The sequence below is a fragment of the Triticum urartu genome, chromosome 2A (assembly GCF_056163025.1).
Source record: "Triticum urartu cultivar PI428250 chromosome 2A, HENAU_Tu73, whole genome shotgun sequence".
Lineage (NCBI taxonomy): Eukaryota > Viridiplantae > Streptophyta > Magnoliopsida > Poales > Poaceae > Triticum > Triticum urartu.
The window spans coordinates 760,330,352-760,344,359 of record NC_141874.1 but is presented as its reverse complement, the minus strand read 5'-3'; the positions used below and the strand labels follow the sequence as shown (position 1 = coordinate 760,344,359).

At 40.8% G+C, this 14,008-nt stretch overlaps 1 protein-coding gene across 1 annotated transcript; it reads left to right on the top strand.

The window, feature by feature from the left end:
• Positions 1 to 837: 837 nt before the first annotated feature.
• Positions 838 to 13,452, top strand: LOC147987960 (tau-cadinol synthase-like). The gene is made up of 7 exons (XM_087542559.1): positions 838 to 921; positions 10,900 to 11,158; positions 11,301 to 11,673; positions 11,825 to 12,043; positions 12,156 to 12,288; positions 12,821 to 13,069; positions 13,165 to 13,452. The coding sequence occupies exons 2-7, from the start codon at positions 10,915 to 10,917 to the stop codon at positions 13,450 to 13,452; spliced, it is 1,506 nt and encodes a 501-aa protein (XP_087398685.1). The 5' UTR covers positions 838 to 921; positions 10,900 to 10,914.
• Positions 13,453 to 14,008: the final 556 nt, after the last annotated feature.

Below are 14,008 nucleotides of genomic sequence, written 5' to 3'. Positions count from 1 at the left end.
AAGGCGCTCGTGCGCGTGCCTGCGCGGACGCAAATCTGTTTGAGTCGGCGCGTTGGACCGATTTTTCTGTCCGCGCAGACAAAATCGGTCGCCGCATTGGAGTTGCTCTTAGGAATCTTTCTAGGCTACTGCTACGAAAATTACAAAATTTGCCGCAAAAAGAAAAGGGTTTGATACTGACGTATACATCGTAGTACAAAAGATGCATTGTACTCTATTTTGGTCGAGGCGAAAAGATGCCCTGTTGCCCCCGTCCAAAGCAAACGCCAAGCCCGGCCGTTGAGAAGTCTCCCCTCCCGCTTGCGATGGACCAACGACAAATTTCCGCTCGATTTAGAAATTCGAACCAACCCCAAATCTAGCGCACCTCGCCGGCGAACCCGGGGCGTCATGGTGGGTTTCTCCGTTTTATATAGATGGACACGCTACCCCACTCCATGCACCCACACCGTCCCCTCCTCCTCCCACCGCCTTCGCAGCTCCGCGTTCGGACCAGCGACCGTCTCCTGTACGCGGTACGCCCCCAAGGTCGCACGAAACCACCGATCTTTCGCTGCGTTGATTGAGTTGGGGGCGATGACGTCCAAGTTATAGATCCTTCTGCGGTATTTCTTAGTAGTAACCCAACACCACTGAGCTTCTCTTGCCTTGAGAAAATTTCACCAGACGGCCGGCAAGACAATGCCTTTTCATGTCTCTCCCAATCTGCATCTCCATGTCCCCAAAGCCTATCGTAGCTCCTCGCCATCCACTCGTCTCCTCCGAGCCTCGAGCTATGTACCATCCCGTAATGTTAACGAAGGAGCAGCCAGCAGCGGCAGGGCCTCCTGCGTTTCAGCTGCTTCTGGGAAGCTATCGGGCCATCAAACCTCCGCGCTGTGGGGCGACTATTTCCTCGACTACCAGCCAAAACCACTGCAGGTACATAAGTAGTATGCGTTCTTTTAAGTGTTTCTACCATCCTAAATACTCCTATTGAATTGTGAGCACTTACTCAGAGGGGGTGTGGACATTTAACATTAGGTATCAACTACAGCATAGCGACACGAATTTTTGGACATGCCATTTTAATTTTTGAAAATATAAAATAATCAATCAATTCTGGAATTTTTTTGTGGGGAACATAGTCGAGTGTTCTACTCATGTATGAAGTTCCGCGAAAACTGACTTTCATGTTCTTCACGGTGAAAAAACAAAACTGCAACTTCAGAAAACTTGAATAGCAACTTTTACATAGAACCGTTTTTTCCCCTCAAAGACGACTATGGAAGTCATTTCTTCGCAAAGCATTACACGTTAGTATGACACTATACCATGTTCGTTACAAAAAGTTTCAAAACTGTTTGACTTTTTTTATTTTCAAATATTTATTTCAATGTGGGTGCACCTGCATCCAAGTTCCATTGGTGTTTTCGTGTTCCCTAATTGATAATCTTATAATTCATATATTACATCTTACTAGTAGAGTGCCCGTGCGTTGCCACGGGCTCTTGAAATAGTTTGCAAGAGTTACATGTTAAATTTCACACGTACAAACAATATAACACAAACACAATTATTGAATAATTGAAGTCCATTTTTGCAATGTAAAATGATAACAAAAAGAAAGATTAACGACATGTCCATGTAACAAACTGAGCGATGTTCGACCTTAACACCTATTACAAAACTATCAATATCTAGATGATGTGCTTAAAACATTCTTTCACAATATCAGGAAAGTTGCCTTTAGCTTTATTTCCACGATGTTTTAGCAAGTATAATAAAAATTGTTTCCTCAACTCATATCCATCCTGCACAAACAATATATGTAGTTAGTATGAAAATTTCACGCTGAAGGTATTAAAACATGTAACAAACAATACTCACCCCGCAAACCGGCTTACCAATTCTTTACCGTTCCACCAGAGCATAAAATGAAAAACAAAATAGCCAGACACATTCCTGCTGTTTTTAAAATTAATAATATAAAGAATATAGTGATAACAAAAATAAATGTTTTTGTTATGAATTCATTACCCGTCTATACTCGTTGAAATACCAACCGAAAATAAATGTTGCCATTTAGATATATCAGAATTCCAACCAGGCGGCTTTATTTCGAGTGCTTCTTTGAAATCCCTTGCAAAACCTTTAAATTTCAGTGCATGCCTCAAATTTTTATCCTCTAACGATTGTGATGTTTGAATAGGGCCCATAATATATAGACGACGTGCCTCTTTGTTGATGATGTCTAAGATGTATCGGCCGATGGATGCATAGGGAAGATAAATCTACAAGTGGATCTATTAGAAACAACAAATAAACCATGACAACAATAGACAAAATACTTTACTTATCATGTTGCATGATGAGATGTCGTTGCCTATCCTAGGCCAGCTATCAAATAATGTTGCCAACGTCTGGATAGTTTTCTTCTCGCAAAACTTCTTACCTCGTGTTGACTCTAGCATCATGGACTAAGTAAAAAAAGAAATATTGTTTCAACATGTTGATACTAATGCCACATAGAATGAAAAGTTACGATAACTTACACAAAATCTTAGATCCATGTAGTGTATAGGAGGGTATGTGAACAATACTCCCTCGTCACATGCCAATTTTCCAGAAAAAATGTGTTTGAAATTATATAGTAAGAATATGAAGAGAAATGTTACTCAGTTATGCACTCAACCAAACCAAATTCAAGAATATTAACACCATGCAGAATGTCGAAAGCTTCTGTTGACCACTGACCACCAACATGTTTTCAGAAAAATTGTGCCTCAAACAGTATATGAAAATACAATGGTAGTTTTTCGACCTGCTATGTGCATTACACACAAGTTCATATCATTTTACTAAGTTGACAATGTTCAGCTAGTTCAGGCAGAGAACAAGTTTTCCTTTCTTAGTTCACCCGTTTGCTCATAAAAAGGAAGCTTGGAATATTTGATGTGCAGATTAACCCAAGACAATATAAGCTTCAGTATAACCCACATAACTTGGTATGGACTGAAAGAACAAAGCTCCTTTAAACCATGGACGTTTATTTTCATTATAAGCAGTGATCAACATGTACTTACTAATAATTACTCCCTCCATTCCTTTATATAAGGTGTATTTGTTTTTTGATAAAATTCCACAATGTAAGGTGCATTTCTTCTAAATTCTCATAATTCCCTTTGTATCCCTCCAGAAAGAGGAAAGTATCTCTCTCCCGATTTCCTGTATCTCTCCTTGTATCAAAATAAGGAAACTATCTCTTTCTTGATTGCATGTATCTCTTACTTTCCTGGACTCACTGATTTACTTGCCACTAACTAACAAATTTGTCAAGGGCAATTTTGTCCTAACACCTCTATAATTATGCGCCTTGGTCACCATGCCAAAAATAATACACCTTACATAAAGGAACGGAGGGAGTATTATTCAAAACTTGATGTACTACTAACAATTACAAAAATTCCGCAAAGAACTTGAGAGGTAAGCACGGAGTTAATCAATAGTTACTACCAATAATTTTTAAATATAGAGATTCATGAGGGACAAAATAGGTATAGAACAATAAATGCACAATTGGCATTGTGGGATCAAAAGAATCTTCTATACAATATAATGCACCATCAGCTCGTCGCTAACTGCTTGCAAGAGTATTCTTTAACATCGAGCATAAAACAGTACAATCAAAGTACCATTGCTCTCTTTCCGACGGTAGATATTCACCTAAACAACATGTTTGATAATCTAGTAACATGCAACTTTGTCACAACAGTGCCCACTATCCACCCCAGTTAAACTAAAGCAAAAGGCTTCTCTAAAGACATAGACAGAACGTTGATCATATCTAGCAACAACATAACCATCCCCTATCAGCCAATGCCCTCCATCCCTCCCTCTCTCTCTCTCTCACACGCGCGCGCGCGCACACACACACACACACACACAACAAACCTAGCACAACAACAACAGATAGCACGACGCGGCCACATCCCATCATCTCATCTCCCTGAGAAGGTGATACTGCTGCATCGCCATGGAGCTGGTAGAAAGGTTTGACTGCACAACACACAAACACCACCAAATTGTGGGGCCATTCGTGATCTACGCTTTCCTGGTTCCCACGGCGTCAAGGTTAATTTCTTTTGTGGGTCAAGATTTTCAAGAGAAGATAACCTCACCTCCGAGCCACCATGTCCATCACACACGCTGAGCATCTCTCCTCCCGTGACTTGGCCTTTTACTATTGTAGTAACAACCATGTCATCCCAGTACTTGTTCTTCATGTTATTCTATCGATGGAATAATTTGAGTTTTTCGACCGAACGCTTGTCTGCATTTGAGGACAAATAAATTAGCTGAGACAACCAAGTAAATAAGTTCAAATTAATTGGATCATAAAATATAAATTGAGCACTGAGGCAAGTAATATCATTACCAATCTTGTATCTTCTTCCGATGTCCAAGCCATACGGTGTGTGATCCTACCGGGCTCCGAATCCGCTTCAAGACGGACGACAAGCCATGACCATCTAGACTCATTTAATCCTTTTGAAATAAGGAGCCTATCTGTTAAGGAACGCTAGGTTCAGACATGACTAATAGACTATTCCAAGAAACAATGGTACAGGCAAAAAAAAACAACAACTGCATGTTAGGATTAGATGGGAACCCGAGAAGCTACTAAACCTACATATCTACAACTAAGCAGGAATATTCATATGATTATACTGCACACAATGATTTGTATCTCAGTAAACTCCTTGCAGTCCAAAAGGAATCTGCACTACTAAGACCTACAGAGTCAGTTACAGAAAGTTGCTTAACTACATTATTATCTCAGAATTTCATTACATACTACAGCAGTAGCAAGAAAGCATCTTGGTTCAGCTTATGCAAGTACTATAATGTGATCTTAAGAAAGAAAAGAGTAAATTGGTCAGCTTACACAACTACCAAAATTTCACCTTACACAATTTTGTTATAGTTTCACACAAAAAAATTATGGCATAAGTGCACAACCTTTAGGAGCTGAAAAATACTGGATAACATCTCAATGAAAACATGTTGTAACACAACTGCACAAAAAGTATTATGCCAAGAGCACCAGCCCACCTGCAAAAATTGATGTAGGCCAGCTTTAACATTTTAAGCAACAGACACAAAATAAATTAACCTTGAAGTCTTGAATTGACCATTGGGCATGAATTTAGCTTCACTGTCATAGTTCATATGTATGTTTTACTAAAGCAATGATCAAAACATCATTGCTGTATCCAAAAAAACAGAACACGACTTTGACGCTCTTATATAATACAATGAAAAAGTTTACGAAATATAAGAGAACACTTTCAGCTTCAGATGTGTCAAGTATCTTACTGTTACCTATCATTGTATGATGCTTTAGTTCCAAGAACTGACATGAATCAACTAAATGCCTTTCTTGGAAATAAGAAGAATATTGTTCCTTATTTTTGCCATTGATTCCTCTGCTATTCTTGTTGATATATAACCAGAACACACATAGTGATAAGCTCTTTTGCAGGGACATGAAAAGATACATTAGATCTGGATGGATGAATGAATAGTGTATGCATATACTTTGTGACAATTTAAAAACAGTACATATATCACAAATGATACACCTTTTTTAGATCATGATACACTAATATTTTAAGCAACTGATTTTATGATGAAAGTAGTATTTTCTTACTTTGTGCTCAACCTTCCTAAACAGATATAGCATAGCCGGCCATATCCAACTATAGAGCAGACAACATAGCAGCCAAAATGTTTTATATTGCAATTAATTATAACACATCGGACAAGAGTAATCTTGCATGGGATGTATTACTACAAATTGATAAATCATATTTATAAGAAGAGCTTGCTAATAATATACGTCAAGAAAAAAGTACCAATCTTACCATGTATAATTTGGCACATATCATCAACTTATCTGACTAAAAGATAGCATGGTATTTCATCTCATGGGTATCTGTAAACTGGAAAAAATGTGAGCTGAAGCAATTACCATGATAGATTAGAGTTAAAAGGATGTGCACTAACTTCTCTTCTCAAGCTAGCTCCTAATCATGCTCAGACATAAGGCATATGAAAGAAGTGATACCTGATGATCACCATATGTTGCTACCGCTGTTTCATTCTTCTTGCAGTTTGCATGGTTGTTCCGCTGCTCACCACTGCCTCGCCTTACTGCTGCTACTCGCTAACGCCGCCCCGTAGTGCAGCTGCTGCTGGTCGCTGCCTCATCTTGCTACTGCCGCCCGCCGCCCTGTAGTGCAGCTGCTGCAGCTGGTGGCCGCCACAACTTAGTGCGTCTACCAACATCCAGATGCCCTCAGGCGCCACAGGTCACCACGCACCTCACCACAGATCCACAAGAGAGATTGAAATAGTTAGTAAATTATAGGACTAAAATATACATACTTATTTAACTTTGCGAATAAAGATAGTAAAACGGAGAAAAAATAGGAAACAAACTGATAAATTTCAATCTTTATTAGGCTTACCAATCAATGCTGCTCTTCAACTATGTCCCCTAAGAAACTGGTCCTCACCGCAGGTCACGTGCGAAGATCTGTAAAGCCGGAATCAAGTAGGCAACACATGTCATACATTATTTCCCCCATAGGGATTTGTGAAAGGGCAACAAAGATGGCGATAACCATGAGTGAGCTAGAGGAGGGACACCATGACACACTGGACGATGTAGATTCCGGTCATTGTGAGTTCCATCCAGTGGTGAGGTGTCCTGTTGGAGCGTATCATTGGTCAGGTGATGATTAGCAAGGAGTAGAGTAGTAGACCCATTCCAATAGTCTCGAGCTTAAGAGAGGCAAATAAGACTTCAATGCACATAGTTGATCGAGTGATGCTCAAGATTAACAATTTAGTAGAGACTCAAATAAATATAAATAAAATGCCGATGCATTCTTAAACTGGAAATATTGGACTTATAAAAGTTTCCGTTTGTAGTGCTATGGCAGAGATGTGGATGAAACTACAATGCTGTCATATGATCATGTACAATAATAAGAACTCAAGGTGAAAGAATATATTTGCACAGAAACAATCATGTGTTGTCACCAACTACAACATGCTCTATATACCCCATCACCAACTACGTATAACATGTGAAAATTTTCACAAGTGTCAGATTTGAACTAAGTTGCATCTATATTGTCTTGAAAAAAAAACTATAGCATGCTTCAGCATCAAGTTGTCACTGTTTCGTAATGCCAAATAAAAAGGATGCTGGCATTGCAGTACGACTGAAACACTAAAAACTAAGAGCCAGCAGCTCAATGAAACTGAGATCTACCTCTTGGCTAGTTAACAAGAGGGAGAACTAACAACATCAAGGTAACCATTCTTAAAAGTTATAATTAACCGCTGAATAACTGTAGTTTCCAGACTAAGAGTTCATAAGTTAGGGGCCACATTAAAATTAAGGCATCGCTAGTTGATAAGCAGAGCAGAACAATCAAGCATATCAACTACCACAGGTCCACGATCGGCTCAAAGTACTAATCATTTCCTCTACGTCAGTCCTGAAATCTGAAAATAAACATAAGCAGAATCTCATGAAGCAAGAACTACTTCTGGAATGCAGATATCATCACAAAAAGGAAAATCATGCTTGTCTATCTCACCCTAAGTGCCCAGATTTTTTGTCGCTGCTGCTGGCCACGGAAGAAAGTGGACGCACTAGGAGAGCTCTGGCAGAATATTTTCTCTGACATGCCCGTGCGTTGCAACAGGAGTAACAAATTCTTGAACTCTCCTAACAACTCATTTGTGTTGCCACTTCTCCCTTACATCACTGTCGTAGAGCGTAGCCACATTCCTATTCACAGCGAACTTCATCAGTTTGTTTTATTACAGTCTAGAAATCCTAAATTAAGTAAAAGATTGCATCATCCCAGCATGAATGTTTTTCAGTGAACAACTAATAGGGTACTACTTATGCTACATGACATCCTAGATTATAGGACCATTGGGCGTTGAGGCATGTGATTGCAGTAAGGATCTCCTCGGTGACCTCATATATCCCTTGCATATAAAAGTTACCAGAAATAATTGTGTGTGTGTGCCCAATTCGATGTACAAAATGCTAAACATGTACTCCCTCCGTCCCAAAATAAGTGTCTCAACTTTGCACTAACTCTAGTACAAAGTTGTACTAAGCTTGAGACACTTATTTTGGGACGGAGGGAGTATATACTTGGCACGCAATAATTTCCTTTTGTATCATGTAAAACTACACTTACGTTTGTCCTAGCTGAAAATTTCTCATATTTTGAAAGGAAATACCATACGTACTTTGTTAGAAATGAAGATTAATTACACAGTAACAGTTACATGAAAATTTTCATACGGTTTTTCTTTAAATATAAAAATCGCTAGTCTGGAGTACTTCATACATGCTTAATTATTTTGGTCGGAAAGATTTCTTAATTCTAATTAAGAAACGATTATACATTCAACAATAATAGAAGAATCTAGGAAGATGGTAAATACTAAACTGTCCAACATATAATAATATATTCTGAACCTAGGCTTATGCCTTCGCCTAATGCAGAGGGCAGAAGGATTAGCTATACAATGAAGATAATCCGATATTTAGCATGTGTTGTGAAGAAACAACAAACATCACACTATGTGTACCATCTTCGTGAGAAACATCATCTGATTTCACTATTGCCTATTGTCTAAGGTTTGACTCTGATGCATTAAACATAGACCTAACGCAAGGATTTTGTGGTGCCGCTTGAAGATGCAGTCCTGATCACCTTCCCTTCTTTTTGCTCATAATCCCGTTGAGAATATTATTCTTGATATAGAAACATAAATAATTGTTTTCTTGGATAATGGATTTAATGAACTGTAAAACAATGCAGGGAATTTAAGGGTAAGAGATTACTTGTCTGCATAGTGGGTGCAGGAGTTTGGTTCATCCCGTCCGCAGCCTCACTGAAAATTATTGCCCTCCCTGCAAATTAGGACCAACGAATCTGCTTCAAATTACTTCTCTGAACTCTTCTTGTCATCTACATCCATATCACAGCGAGTCTCCTGATGCTCAGAAACGAAACAACAATGGAGGCGAGGCAATATATGTTTCCTGTCAAAGCAACCATCTAACATGTACCATGACTCCATATGAGTAGAGATATTGTTTCTACTCTCCTAGCCAGAATTATTTAAAGAAAGATCAAAGCTGTAGCAAAATCCTCAATAGGCTAATAGCAATTATAGCACACTCGTCCAAAAAATAGATAAAAATAGTTTTGTCTGCTTACGGGAACAGGCTGATCGTTGTCTCAGCTAATAAGCTCCACATCCATCCATACAAACGAACTGCTGCTTTTAATAAACACATCGATCTCCAAACGAAGAGGAACCATTGTACAGGCGGCCGCACAGGAAGAAGACGATGATGAGGGCGACCTCAATATCCCACGGCAGGGCGGCAGGGCCGGCTCAAACACCTTACGACTTGAGAACGCACTTGCCGGCTCCCTCGATCTGCTGGCTTCTGTATCTCCCGACTGACCCCTTCCCCCACCACCGATGGCCACAGACCAGCGAGCGTAGAACTCGACGAGCGCGCTGCAGCCCCGGCCGATGTTCCTTCTTGAAGTTGGACTCCTGGCGCGCGGCCGTACGGCGCAGAGGCAGCCAGCGGGGAGATCGTGGTCGGTGCTACGCTCGGTGGTGTTCTGCCGATCCTGTGCGTCGCGTCCAGAGGAAAGGCTGGGAGTGGGCACGGGTGGGCGACTTGGGTGCCGTTTTCATTGTCGCGGTCGTGGATCCCTCCAGACCGTGGTCTCCATCATGGATCTAGGAAGGAGCGCAGGTTGGTGCTGGACGGCTTCGGCATGTGCTGGGATTTGCTGATGGTGGTGATTGACGGGGGCCGCCGCAACGAGGCGATGGTAATGGCGCAAGGGCGAGGACACGGATGGGAACCCTAGCCGGGCAGGCGAAGGGATCGGCTGCGGCTCCTCAAGGGGATTGGCGGCGGCTCCTGAAGGGGATCGTATCGTAGCGACGAGATCGGCGGCGGCGAAGGGATCGGTGGCGGGGAAAGGATCGGCCGCGGGGAACGGAGGTAGTGCAGGTGCGAGGGCGGCGGCGAAGGGATGGAGTGCGAGGGCGGCTGCCGTGGTTCTCGCTCGAGGGCACCCCGCAGGCCTCGCTCGTGGTTTTCCCGGTTCGCTGGGCGCGTTTCGGTGGGTGGGCGTGGGGGTGCGGGTAATTTGATGGAAAAAAAACCGATTGAAAATAAACCGGTTGAAAGTGGGGGGACTATTCAACCAATTCGTCTATTAGGAGTAGAGATTAATATCGGCACATAAAAAAGGTAATCGTTGCAACAAGTCATTATGAGATATTGTTTTTAAATCTACGCTGGGAAGCTTTATTCTTTTTAGTTTTAGGAGAATTCTGGGGTCTTCTTAGAATTCATGATTTTAAAAACTTTGATGTACTTGACATTAATAAATAAAAAGTTTCATAAACCTTAGAATATCTGATACCCTTTTTTTAGTATTTGAGAAAGAGGTATGCACCTCTTTTTCTAAACCAAACCAGAAAATCTGTGGCTTTTTAAAACATGAGTATCAATTGCCCAGACATTGAAATACAATTACTAAGGTTTTGAAAAAAAAAACTATGCTGTTAAACTAGGGCTAGCCCCCTTGAGAACCAAGCGTAGTGTTGAAAACATGTGAATCGGATACAATTTGCAAGATAATACTTTTAGATATTTAGTTTTTTACTCCCAACCAGCGGACATCACCCAAGAAAATCATATCATATACTTTCAATTTATTTGGAGATAGCTTACTTTATTGCCATCTAATCCGTTCACGTGTGTTTGGATGTATGCAGAGATCGGAGGAATGGATGACTGTGAGAGCTGATAAGCTAAAGGAGGAGGTTTGTGTGTTGTTTAAGACTTGCAACAACACATTGGAAATGATCACCTTATTGGACACCGTCCAACGTCTCGGAATAGACCACCACTTCAAAGAGCAGATTGATGTTGCATTAAGTGACATCCTCGAGAGTGAGTTATGTAGCTCTAGCCTCCACGAAGTTTCCCTCAGGTTTCGTTTGCTTAGGGAACATGGTCTTTGGGTATCTCCAGGTATGCCTTCTTTTGAATACATACAAGTCATTAACTAATTCCCACAAAACATATATAGAAGATGGTCCACAGTTTAGATTACTCCCTACAACTTATTATGGGTAGTTTTCATTAACATTACATCACTAACATTTGACCTCAGATGTTTTTAACACATTCAAGAATGAGGATGGGAGATTCAGGGAAGATATTTCTAGTGACCCAAGGGGACTTTTAAGTCTATACAATGCAGCTCACGTTCTCATCCACGGTGAGCCATCACTTCAAGAAGCCATTTCTTTTGCAAGGCATCACCTTGAATTGATGAGAGGCAGTCTCAAGCCCCCTTTAGCCGAGCATGTTAAGCGTTCCTTGGACGTACCATTCCCGAGGACCGTTAAGAGGGTGGAAACAATGTATTATATCTCGGAGTACAAACATGAGGAAGGAAATAGCCCAATTCCATTGGAACTCGCGAAGCTAGATTTTAACCTTCTACAACATGTCCACTTGGAGGAACTCAAATGTCTTACCAAGTATGTCTTTGTTATATCCACTATTCAATTAAGATGGACCTAATAACCATTCATGGCTTCATGTATTGTGTCGTAAACATTCTCCATCTAATCACAATTTAGTAGGACTAATATATTTAACTAAAAGTATCAAAGTACTTAATATTTTCAGTTGGTCGGTTGATTTTTATGGATATGTGAAGATAAACTATGTTCGAGATCGTTTGGTGGAGAGTTACTTTGGGGCATGTGTGGTTTACCATGAAAAAGATTTCGCCCTATCAAGAATATTTTTTACAAAGGTAATGGCGCTAATGACCATAATAGATGACACATATGATGCCCACGCTCCCATAGAGGAAAGTCGACAGCTAAATGCGGCCATACAAAGGTTAGTAGTTTGGATTTACCTTCATATGTTAAAAACTGCTAGCATGCAATGCAAGGAACAACCGAATTAATTTTCTTTGGATTATCTTCGTGCAATGTAACCTAACATGTAGATGGGATGAGAGTGCAACTTCTCTTCTACCTGACTACCTGAAAAGATACTATAATGAACTCTTGAGGATCTTTAAGGATGCTGGTGGTGAAGCATTCAGTGACACCTACCATGTTGCCTATGTCAGGAAAGCGGTAAACGATCATGTGTTTTATGTCTTTATATATTTTTGACTATGATGAAAAATGGACTCTTGGCCTCTACCTCGAAGAAGCATACAACCTAGTTTATTATCACGTTTTAGGAAGTCTGGAATAAAAAGCATGGCATTTAGTAACGGCGGAGGGTTCCAAAATGGTCTGAATAGACTGATAAATAAGTAGTGGTTTGTGACACCCAAAAGGATCATGATGCATAGATCCGTGCATTAAACTTCATCCTCATCATGCAAAGACCTCTAAGGCCACAATCTCCAATCCCCAATAGGCTAAATCGTGTCCCTGTGTAGTGATCGTCAAGATTGGGGCTGTGAGGTGCACAAGAATGTAACCTGCACGTGATTAGCACCATTTTGTATTTTATTAGCAAATGAAAAATGTGGTGTATTGTTTCACTTCTTCCGGCTTCAGCACCAACTAGAGACTGAGACAACCTTTCAAATTTTTGTATGTGATATGATTTTTCACATTTTTTGCTTTTGTGATTCATTTGTTGTCTTTTGTGCAGTTTCAAAAAATTTCTGCTTATCAACTCCAAGAAGCCGAATGGTTGCACCGGAATCACAAGCCAAGCTTTGACGATGTACTGAATCTATCAGCCATGTCCATAGGTATAGCGACCCTATGTGTAATTTTGATGGTTGGCATGGGTGATGAAGTAACCAAAGAAGCATTTGAGTGGGCAATTGGTTGCCCTAATATTGCTATAGCAGGCGGGAAGATAATGCGTATATATGATGACATTGCTGCATTTCAAGTATAGTCCTTTTGGACTTTGTCCCAATTATAACTTGTTACCACACAACTGATCAAGGCAAAGTATATAATTGATAATGTCATATAAACTTGTAGGGCGAGAAGGTGGATGTGGCAAGCACTTTGGAGTCTTACATGGTCGAGCATAGGGTCACAAGCGAGGTTGCAATTGCCAGAATCAATTCACTGGTTGAAGCTGAATGGAAAACAGTAAATGAAGCTTGCTTTGAAAATCGAGCACTGCTCCCGGTGGTGAAGCGGGTTATAAATTTAATTAATACCGCAACCTTATATTATGCGGATCAGAAAGATGGATACACCTTCGGCTTGTATCTTCGGAAGACTATCGAGAGCCTCTTTGTCAACCCCATTCCCATGAAGTAGTAGGTTGTAATGACGGTGCGCCAATTTACGTATCCATAAAAGCACCACTTCAAATAAGTATTTGTACATCATGCAATTGTGTTTCTGATTACTGGATGGTATATGTTTGCATGTTGTCATGCTAGTTAACTATTGTGTTGAAAATCTATATTTTCACCATGGTTCTTTGTCGCCGCTGGGCCCTCCAAGAGACGGCAACGGCAGATCGGGCTCGAGCTCGAGAGTTGCGCAGCTCCATGCTAGGCGACGGATCTTGGTGAGAGATTTCATGTCCTGTCCTAGCCAAGCAACCACCGCTAGCGCCTCTCACGCTCTCTTTTTTAGGGAAAAGGCAGACGCCCGACTTTATAAATAAAGCCACCAACCACAATAGCAAAGAAACGACAACCAACATATAAGAGTACCACCCAACTGGTCCGAATAAGCTAAACAACCAACAAAGCATGCACATAGGCCAAGGGGTTCACGGCACACACGCCAACATCGAAAGAAAAGATAAAGTGGCGCGCAGGCCAACCACCTACAGCAAACCATGATAGATGCGCAACGAGGATTA

What these genes read in the sequence shown, in the direction of transcription:
- LOC147987960 (XM_087542559.1), top strand. Translation starts at nt 10,915, where the DNA reads ATGACTGTGAGAGCTGATAAGCTAAAGGAGGAGGTTTGTGTGTTGTTT. An exon ending in TTGCCTATGTCAGGAAAGCG is followed by an intron (nt 12,289 to 12,820) that starts GTAAACGATCAT and finishes TCTTTTGTGCAG; the next exon opens with TTTCAAAAAATTTCTGCTTA. An exon ending in ATGACATTGCTGCATTTCAA is followed by an intron (nt 13,070 to 13,164) that starts GTATAGTCCTTT and finishes ATAAACTTGTAG; the next exon opens with GGCGAGAAGGTGGATGTGGC.